The following is a 10,989-nucleotide window of genomic DNA, read 5'->3' on the forward strand; positions in this document are numbered from 1 at the left end:
TGAATAACTACTGATCTACATAAAAATATATGTTATGTCAATAATATTCGCTAAAATGTTATGTCTACATGTTTACCAGAGTTTTCTGGACATACATTTTTGTGTTGAACAGGTATGTTGATATTTAAATAAATTGCGCATGCGTGACGCAACGTTTGAAAACGGCGCCAACCCTCCCCCATATTGACCATTCGTTTCGCTCCTCATCTCCATTTTGTCTTGGTGCCATATCGGACTTCACGCATATTTTCGACTCTTCGAGGAACTAAACATTAACTTGTTCCTGTAGGTGAGTAACAACACTTATTAACACTAATTCTATGCATGCAATGAATTTTACTATATTCACAACCTGACGGTTTGTTTTTAGCGACGAGAATTATTGCATATGCTGAAGTTTCAAATGCAGTGGGTAATTAATGTGGCCTATAGTTTCAGCTAAGTCCAAACTCATAAATGTTTCCGTGTATTCATGACATAAGTGGCGGATTTAGGCAGAGTCAATCGCTCAGGGAGGCATGGAGACCCCGCGCGACATCCTTCCCGCCCACGCCCGCACCTTCGAGAGGGCGGAGGACCGTGAGTTCGGCACGGTCGTCGTTTGCCTAACGCCAGTTAAGCTTGTGCCGCTCCTTAAGACATTACTTGGAAAAAAACGGAAACTGCTTTTCTGTGCCGTTTAAGTTTAAAATGTTTCATGTTAACACTAAAATTACATCATTATGCTTAACTGTTAATCACTGATAAAAGATGGCTAATATGGGACCATAGTATTAACATTTACGTTAGGGAATTCAGAGGTTTTGTTTGTTTTTAGGTGAAACGTTTTCATTTCTCTGGCGAGTTTTCACATTTTTCTCATTTTACGTGCTTCTCCGTGTGTGCCGCCTAGTGATGGGTCGTTCTTGAACGATTCGTTCATTTTGAACGAATCTTTTGTATGACTCGATAACGACGAGTCCTCTCTAGGAGTGATTTGTCCACTCGCGCATGCGCACATTTGTGCAGTTGGAGGAAAAGATTAGTTCATTTATCGAGTCCTCTATCTGGTTTAAGTCATTCGTTCATCACGTTAAAGACATAAGCCAATGAAATGCAATCAGAGCCGGAAATTTTTTTAAATCTTCTTTCGAGTCCTCGGCGTTGAGTCATCTCTCTTTACATGCTGTCACGTGATGAACGAACGAGTCAAACCAGATGACTCGAAAGGTGAACTAATGGCTCCTTTCGGTTCAGACTGTGCTTTGGTTAAGCTTATATGGGTCTGTCTGTGTGACGTAGACGAACCCCTCAAATTTGAAGACCTGTCAGAATAGCTGAACTCACATTATCATAGACAAAAGACTAGGTAAACAAACGATTATTTTCTTTTTCTTATAGCATTCAAGTTATGACTTGTTTGTAGTGTGATCAACGTCTGGGCTAGTTGTAGATGCGTTTGGAATAACCTGTATCATTTTAATAATATTTTGGCAAATTGATGGAAATGACTTGAAAAAAAGATTTGTTCATCTCAACGAATGAGACTCAAAGGTCCAAATCAGTAATATGATCTGAACTTCCCATCACTAAGAGCGAGTGAGAGACCGTAAGTTGTACTTATAAATTTGTGAAGCATATATAAAGCACAGATATTCAGATTATATTAGATAAAGTAATATGTAAATGTAGTTTATATTTTTTATTTATAAAATATTGCCGAAAACGTTATTTAATCCTGTCAAATTAATATAAATAGTTCCTATTAGGTTTAAAATAGTCTTAATTTCAAAGCATATATTATTACTAACTATATTACATTATTTGTGGACTCCTCTGTATACATCAATATCATATATTGATATTGATATCATTGTCTGCTCCCAAACATGTTTCATGTTAAAATATGGGGGCATAAACTTGAAAAATGTTTAAAAAATTTTAAATGTGAAGCTTTTTCAAATATATTTTTTGTAAGAATTATATTTTATTTAAAGTTGTGATTTAACAATACAAGGTTATAACTGATTATTTCTGTTTTCAGGATGATCTCCTCAAGACTTCATGCAGTGTAAAAACTGCAAATTCAGCACTTCAAGTGAAGATGTCCTTCTGAAGCACTATCAGCTACATCATCATAGAATTTCCAACTGGCCCTGTCTTTACACGGAGTGTGTTTGTGCTTTTAAAACTGCAGGTGCTTTACGATCCCACTTATCTAAATCACACCACAACACTGATAGAGTCAGTCGAGATCTTTCAACTTTTAATTGTGGACTATGTGAATTTCATGAGATTTGTACTGAAAAAAGATTTTTTCTTCACCTACAAAATCATCTGAAACGTAAAGAAACAATTCAGTGTCCCTTTAAAGGATGTGGATTTAAAACAAACAACCGCCCAACCTTTAGCTCGCATAGAAGCAGAAATCATAGAAATCAAACCTTAAGTGACAGACAGTCTCAGATAGTTTCAGATAGTCTCGGAGTCTCAGAAGTTCTTTGTACAACACAGAATATAAGTGAATTTGATGAAGAGGATATAATAGAGTCTGTTGAAGATGTAAATGTTCATACACTTGAACGCAAGATCGCCTCACTTTTATTGTGTATGCAAACTGTTTTGCATGTCTCAAAAAGTGCTACTCAGACAATTTTTGAGGAACTTAAAAGTATTTTGTTGTTCTCAAAATCTCATGCTCTTCATACAATAGAAACAATTGTAACAAAGCACAATATTAACATTGAAAGTGTTGTAATCAAGGAAATTGCAGATTCTGTTTGTCTAACAAATCCACTTTTTGCATCAATTTCTGAAAAGGGCACTTTGTCTACTGACTATAAACGAAATCAATATTTCAAAAGGAACTTTTTTGTAATCGAACCTACTGAATATCTTTATGAGCATTCTCATAAAGAAGTGTTTGTTCATGTTCCAGTCATTCGGTTGCTTGAAACCTTGTTAAATCAAGACAGCTTTTTAAATAACATTGAATTTACACATAAACATCTCCCTGGACAATACAGCTCATTTAAAGATGGAAAGTACTACAGGGAAAGTGGATTTGTTACAGAAGATGATGTTAAACTAAGTTTAGCCTTTTATGTGGATGAGTTTGAAATTTGCAACCCTCTTGGAACATCTCGAAAAATCCATAAAATCACTGCTGTGTACTGGGTGGTCTTAAATTTACCTGCAAATTTAAGATCTACTTTATCATCAATCCAGTTAGCTGTTTTAGGAAAAAGTATTGATGTTAAAAAATTTGGATTTGACAAATTTCTTGAACCTTTGATAAAAGAGTTAAAATCTCTGGAGCATGAAGGTTTGTTTGTGGAAGCTTTAGGACATTATATAAAACCAACTGTATTCTGTGTGTGTGCCGATAATCTTGGAGCACATGGTCTTGCTGGTTTTCAGGAAAATTTTAATGTAGAAAAATTCTGTCGATTCTGTTTGATTAGTCGTGATCAGATTTCAACTGTAAAACCATGTGACTTTCCTTTGAGAACTGTGGATCAACATGATTTATTTGTAGAACAGCTTAAGCAGAGTGCTGTTCAGAGTGTTAATGGTATAAAGAGTGAGTGTGCATTGAGCAAACACTTAAGATACTTTCATCCTGTAACTGGATTTCCCCCGGACATTTTACATGATTTCTTTGAAGGGGTCATCCCTGTGGAGTTATCTTTGTGCCTCAGAGACTTAATTTCCAAAGGTTTCATTACTCTTGAAGGAGTAAATCACTCCATTAGAACATTTCCTTACAAGTACTCTGACAGGGTCAACAAACCAAAGACAATTCTAAAAACAAGTCTTGCTAAAGGATCAATCGGAGGAAATGGACACGAAAATTGGACGTTATTGCGCTTACTTCCTCTGATGATTGGGGATCGTATCCCAGAGCATGAGCCATCATGGGACATATTAATGGACCTAAAAGAAATAGTTGAGATTGTTTTGTCAAACAGTCTCTCTGATGAAACTCTGTGTTACTTGTCATTTAAATTTTCTGACCACCGCTTGCTTCTTACTTCCACTTTTCCGGACTATGCATTAAAGCCTAAGCATCACTTTATCGAACACTACCCAGAACTAACTAAATGTTTTGGACCTTTAGTGACTTTGTGGACCATGCGCTTTGAGTCTAAGCACTCTTTCTTCAAGAAGGTTGCACGTGATGCCCACAACATGAAAAATGTACTTCTCACTCTTTCCATGAAACATCAACAGATGATTGCATACCATTTGGATGCACAAAGCCTTTTAAAGTCAGACTTGCATGTTGAAAAGTTGGATGTGGTTAGCATATCATTGTTGGATGCAACCCTGAGGCATGCTGTACAAACAAAGTTCCCACAGTTGCACACTGTGTCACTGTCCAGAGACGTTTGTCTTCATGGAACTAGATATGCCAAGAACATGATCATATCGGCAGGACACTGCAATGGACAGCCTGAGTTCTTCAGAATAGAAAGCATGTTGATCCATTCTGCCAAAGTGTTCTTTATAACAAAAAGGGTTTCTGCCTGGTATTTAGAACATTTGAGATCTTATGAACTTGTTGAAAGCCACTATACTGACATGGTTATCTTTGACTCTGGTGACCTAAATGGCTATCACCCATTAATTCCATACAGTGTGGGATCAAAAGTGTTCGTGACCCTGAGGACCTATTTGCAGCATTAAATGTCCTTTACAATGGTATGTACCACATTAACTAATTAATTTATTAATTGCTTAAATTTAGTAATTAAAATTGGCTTCTTGTTTATTTACAGCCTTTGCTACTACGAGTCATCATTTCCTCCACTGAAGCCCGGCGAGTCCAGCTTCCTGAAGTGCCTGAATCAGTGGAATCTCTCATCACTATTCTTCAAGAGAAGCTGCAATTACAAGGACAGTTTTCTCTTAAGTTTGAGGATGCTGATTTTGGCAATGCACTTTGCAACCTGTCTGACATCTCAGAATTGCCCAGTGGAAAAGCAGTCTTGCATATTCAGTGGTGCAAGTCATCAGCTTATGAAAGCAGTAGCCTTCCATCAGTTTCATCACTTGATACTGCTAGTCTCGACTCTGAAGAATCCTTGCCAAGCACTTCAGGCTCTGTGCAAAACTATTTACGTACTGCCTCAGAATGGCCCTCGCCATTCCCCATACCAGCGCTGTCATTTGATGTGGAGCTAAAACTAAGACGAGGAAATGAGGCATTTGAAAAAACAAAAATAGGCATTGATGTGACTAGAGACATGAAAATAGAGATTCTTGACAAAATAGTGCAGACAGTTTTTGACATAAAGGCATACCCTGACAATCAGGAAATTGAATCCATTGCATCTGCTTTGGTTTTAAAATATCCTTGCCTTAAGGAGCCTGGCAAAGGAAAGGGTTTTGAGGGATGGTTGATCAGCATCAAAAACAAGCTAAACAATTATAGGGCAAAGTTGCGAGAGGCAGGTTGCAATGAAGTAATTGTTAACAGAAAGCGAAACGATGATGCCAGTGGTCGGAGGAGTTTCACTCTGAAAAAGGCAAAGCGTGGAGAAGTCAATCATGTACCGGAACATCCATGCAACCACACTGACACTTCACTTGAAGAGCAAAGAGTTTTTTTGGTAGAGGAAACCAAAAAGGCAAGAAGAGACATGGCAGCCATAAGTGAAAAAATGGAACTAACATTTTCCCTTAGAAGAAAAGAAATGGTCCAAGAGCAGCCAATGATTGTAGAGGTTCAGGAGAGGTGGCCTGCACTCTTTTTTCAAGAACAGGTAAAGATAATTTTTTTCTTACTTATTAGGCTTTAAGTTTACAGAATGCAAGATGCTCTGTTTACAGAAAAAATTGATTGCTGTAAATCTGGTTGGTTTGTTTTAAATAGATCTGTGAGGAATTTTTCCGCATCACCAACAAAGACCTACTAGGAGTCTTCATGGCAGCCACTGACAAGTACACACCAAAGCTTCTGAAATTATACAGAGCCAGAAAAGGAGCGTTTGGACATGAAATGGAAGAGCTCCTGGAAAGACTTGATGAAAGGGTAAGTTAATAATTTTCATTATTTACATGTTTTTGATCTATGTAGTTGATGATATTTCAGTTGTTATTCTGTGACTTTTTGGTTGTATCTTTTTTATGTTTTTGCAGACAACAGAAATTGTTAATCACAGAAGGACTGCTGCTTTGGAGGGCCTGCCTTTGTTTCTTCGAGAGAAACACACTAACCTTTTCAAGAAATGTAAAGTAGGTATCAAACACTTTAAATGGTTTAAAGCATGAGTGTCCAAACTTGCTTCTGTATTGCTGGTGTCTTGAAAAGTTGAGTGCCAATCTATTTGGAGCTTTCATGAAAACTTTTGATTAGCTGAGTTAAAATGTTTAATTTAGGTATCATTAACAGAAATTACAAATCTTCTGACCTTAAGGTATAAGAAGTAAATTTCATGATTCACAAGTATCTTGTTATTTTTAAAAGATTGATATCAGGTTCTATATTAGTACCAGTTTAGACCTGCTCACTGATTTATGCAGGTAGTTAAGGGAAAGAACATGTAAAAGAGATGCAAGAGAAACTGTTGCTTTGTCTGTTATTATATAAAATTAGAGTTGTGCCGAGAGTCTGAAACGTTATTCTTGTCAACCAAAATGGCAGCTGTTTTATTCAGAGTACAACAAATCAGCATTTATGTATTTATTCATTTATGACAGTATTTTAAAATAAATCACTTAAAATATTTAAAGTCCAATTACTGCATTAATGTTGCATATGAATACTGATGAATCCTTGTTATTTACATGTTGTCTGTTTAATTGTTACATTCGCTTTTGCTTAATGATTTGAATTATAACACTATGTCTTCCTACAGACAAACTACACATTACATAGCAGTTTTATGATCATAACTATTTGATGTAACTGGTCATTTTGCTTAACTGCAATTAAGTTTGCATAGTCATTGTATTATGCTGGTTTGTTATTTTTACAGAATGTTCATATTTCTGAAAGATAATGGTATATATTTTTAACTGAATAAATAACTTTGTTACAATTATTTAAATGTGTGTGTTGTTATAGCCCTATAATAAACAAGTACTTGCAAAATTTTTTAAATCTCTATAATCACCATTAATTGGAATATTTTATTTGACAATTAATCGTCACCTAAATTTCATAAGCATGACAGCTATATTTGCAATATAACATCTTGCTTGTTTGTAGATAAAGTACTATAATGACTTTCTATGCTCAAATATTCTTATTGTGTTTTCACAGGAAACTGAAGATGGAACAAAGGGCGTATCAGTTGGCATTCTCTATGTTACGGAAGAGGACTCCCGGGCAGCATCTCCAGTGATCCAGAACATTGCTGTTGTACTGGAAGAGGTTGTTGTTTTGGAAGACATTCCAGATACCTCAAGTGCTGTAGCATACCTCTTTGGCCTTCTTTATGCACTCAACTTTTCCTATCCCAAAGAACTCCGGTACACTTTTGACACAATTCAGAATGTTTTCATGGAGCTTGGGACTGGATGTACGCAACGTGTGCTTTCTCTTAAAAACAAGATGTTAAACTAATACTGTAAACAGTGTTGTGTCAATGGTCTGATGTTACAAAGACCTAATGTACAATTTGAGTACTAAATCTGTTTCATGAGAGCCACTGTTTAGGCACTGTGTTCAGTTAAATGGGTAACACTTCATAATAACTACACACTATGAATCATTTGTTAAGCATTAGCAAATAGTTAGTTCATTATTTGTTAAGTATTAACTCTAATAGGCATTAATAAGCACTTTATAAATATAGCCACAAATGCTATATTCTTAAATTGTAATTAATTGCATTTTCATACTTAATGATTCTTTTTTTTATTACATAAGTATTGCATTATTTACAAATCAGTTATTTAAGAATAGGTGTTGGTTTTTTCCAGATCATTCAGAATGTAAAAGTACATTATTAATAAACTATTCAAATAACGTTCATATATCTTATTATTCAGGCATATACTATTAGTTTATTTATATATTAATAAATGCTTTATTAACTCGACTTCATCCAGTTTTGTGACCTAAAGTGAGGACTATTTATGCTTTATAAATCCCTTATAAATGACAATTAAATGCTCAGTTATATTCCGAACAGGGAAAAAGAGCATGAACTATTTAATTCATTTCTATTTATTTAAAGATACACAAATGAAACTATCAAATGAAAAAAAAAATCTTTGCAACTTTATCTAAAATGAAGTTACTGTACAGTTTAAACTTTACTAAATAACACTGAAATGTTATATCATAATATATTGTTTTATCCAATTTTATTCAATTGTAATTATTGCTAATTGTATTTTGACATTTCTGTTATTCGGCGATGTTTAAAGTTTACAGTAATTTTATTTTTTTAGATTAGATTGCAAACATTTATTGTTCATTTGATACTCAGCTTTTAATTGTCATTTATAAGAGATTTATAAAGCAAAAATAGTCTCACTTTAGATTAGGTCACAAAAATGGATGAAGTTGAGTTAAAAAAAGCATTTATTAACATACATAGTAACCATTACTATATGCCTGAATAATAAGATATATAATTGTTAATTTGAATAGTTCCATTAATAATTTACTACCTCATGCTGAATGATCTTAAAAACCACCAGCTACACTTAAATACAAATGGTTTGTAAATAATGCAATACTGAATTCAGTAAGGAACAATTAATAAAAAGCAAAGTATGAAATACAATCATTAAGCACATTTTGAGCTTATAACAGCATTTGTAGCTGTATTTATAAAGTGCTTACTAACGTCTTATAATGTAGAGTTAATGCTTAACAGATAATTAATTAACTATTTGTTAATGCTTTGCTAATGATTCGTTTTGTGTAGTTATTATGAAGAGTTACCGTTAAAGGTTTTAAAATTAAAAGGTTTACATTTTGTCAAGACACCCAAGCACTTAACTTTTGTTTTGGTTTAAATGTTTATGGAAACTGGTGTCCAAATCAACCCTTTTGTTTATAATTTGTGCATAAAAGCATTCAAAGCAAATTTAGTTTGTGTCAAATGCAATGTTTAAATTGTTTATTTCTGTGCTGTTATTGCAGCTAAAATGTTAAAGCTAGCATATGTGCCTGCAAATTAGCAGAAAAGTTTGTATACTGCAAAGTTTGTAATTTGAAGCACTTTTCATCTTAAAATATTTACAAATGTTTGTGCTATTTCCTATTGTAAAGCGTGTTATCTGTTGCTTTCAGTGGAAATAAATTGAAGAAGTAGTAAGTTTGTGTTTGTCATTTGTAAGTAGAATGATTAAAACAAAATGATATGCTAACTAGTACTAATTACGTATTTTGCAAATTTGAAAATAAACATCCACTAAACAGAAAAAAATTTATTGACTCAATAGCAGTAACTGTTGCTTTAGTTGATGTGACAAGAATATCTTTATTAGTATAATACTATAATCAATATTGCATGAACAAAGAAAATTATGTTAGCTCAACTAAATATTGTTACTGAGAAGAACTAAAAAACAGTTGTTGAGACAACTCAAAGTTCTTACTGCATCAAGTTGCCTTATTTTTTTATGTTTGCTCAACATTTTTTTTTTTACAGTGCAGATGACCAACTACTTCTGGCACAATTCTGAATTGCACATTGCTGGATGCAATGCTATCCGATTATGCACAATGAGAGAATTCATGAATAGGAGTGAAGTGATGCAACTCACACGGATAGGTCACATGATCATGACAAAATGGCGGATGTAGTACATCCCATAGATATATACACTAGATATCGCATATGGATCCTGAGCATGCATCAATAGAGTTGCCACATTTGAACAGGGCTACCCGGGACAAATGTAATTCAACCGTCAAGACTAAAGCCAATGTAAAGATGCTGGACTTTAGCTCTGCAAACAGGTGTTGTAATGAGTAAACAAAGAAAACAAAGCATAAAGGCAGAACATTTCATGGTAAGATTTCGTTTTTTACTTTTTTGTATGTTACAAACTTTTGTGGTAAAAAAGTAATGTTTTTGATGGTAATCAGTCTCTTACTGCACTGACCATAAGGCAACGTAGCACCAACTTGCTTTAAATACTAGGCTAACTAGTTTGTTTGAATAAGATGAGGCAGTGCTAGAAACTTGCATTATTGTTGGCTAAGTGAAGTAGAGGCAAGTTCTAAAAGTAACTTATAAGGGTGCCTGATAACATAATAGTGTCTGCGCCTCAATGTGCATACTGTCCACCCTAAATCATTAAATATATTAAAAAAATTATATACCATTTAGATCAGAAAGGTGGATGTGCACATTGAGACACAAGGCTATCGATGGTTCACAAAAGTTGTTCATTACAGATTCATTCACAATAGCTTCCTCTGTTAGAATGTGAAGTGAAAGCGGGAGAGGGGGTGTGTATCAGGACATGGATTAGACCAAATTTAACAGGGAGAAAGGATAATACATTTCCATGCACACAAACAGATGCTCTTTGTCAGCAATGCACGTGCGATCACTTATCCATCGATATAAAGAAGTGATGTAAATTTATAATTTTCGTAATTTATAAAAATATTTGCAATCTGACTGCAGGAAAAACTCCCGATCATAGATATATGTTTATATGTGTATATATCTGGCTGGCCAGTCCTCCACTGCATCTTAGGTCCACATTCATTTAAAGGAGTGCTACCGTGTACTAAAATAGTGGCTCTATATGTGCATTCCTTTCAATAGACAACAACAGTGTAGGTGACATCTACAGTAAATATCTATGGTACGTCGAGTTCTATTCATACCACTCATATTCAAACTGTATAGAACTTTTCTAACGGTCAAGTAAAAAATTCAAATGCAGTACCTACTGAGCTGTACCAGCCATACCTTCTGATGTACCTTTTAACTGCAACACATATCTTCTAAACTACAGACCCACATATTGAACTGATTAATGTTTTGTAAGTTTGTTTGGGTGGGTTCTTCAATTAGAGCACTCTGG

At 34.5% G+C, this 10,989-nt stretch overlaps 1 protein-coding gene across 1 annotated transcript; it reads left to right on the top strand.

Moving 5' to 3' along the window:
* The first annotated feature begins 211 nt into the window (after positions 1-211).
* Positions 212-9,260, top strand: LOC101884093 (uncharacterized). The gene is made up of 7 exons (XM_073917231.1): positions 212-289; positions 2,024-2,176; positions 4,620-4,683; positions 4,761-5,747; positions 5,858-6,016; positions 6,124-6,219; positions 7,250-9,260. The coding sequence occupies exons 3-7, from the start codon at positions 4,669-4,671 to the stop codon at positions 7,550-7,552; spliced, it is 1,560 nt and encodes a 519-aa protein (XP_073773332.1). The 5' UTR covers positions 212-289; positions 2,024-2,176; positions 4,620-4,668; the 3' UTR covers positions 7,553-9,260.
* Positions 9,261-10,989: the final 1,729 nt, after the last annotated feature.

Source organism: Danio rerio, chromosome 11 (assembly GCF_049306965.1).
Source record: "Danio rerio strain Tuebingen ecotype United States chromosome 11, GRCz12tu, whole genome shotgun sequence".
Lineage (NCBI taxonomy): Eukaryota > Metazoa > Chordata > Actinopteri > Cypriniformes > Danionidae > Danio > Danio rerio.

Excerpts from the sequence above, each read along its gene's own strand:
- LOC101884093 (XM_073917231.1), top strand. Across the intron at positions 5,748-5,857 it reads CACTCTTTTTTCAAGAACAG|ATCTGTGAGGAATTTTTCCG; the intron begins GTAAAGATAATT and ends TGTTTTAAATAG. Across the intron at positions 6,017-6,123 it reads TGGAAAGACTTGATGAAAGG|ACAACAGAAATTGTTAATCA; the intron begins GTAAGTTAATAA and ends ATGTTTTTGCAG.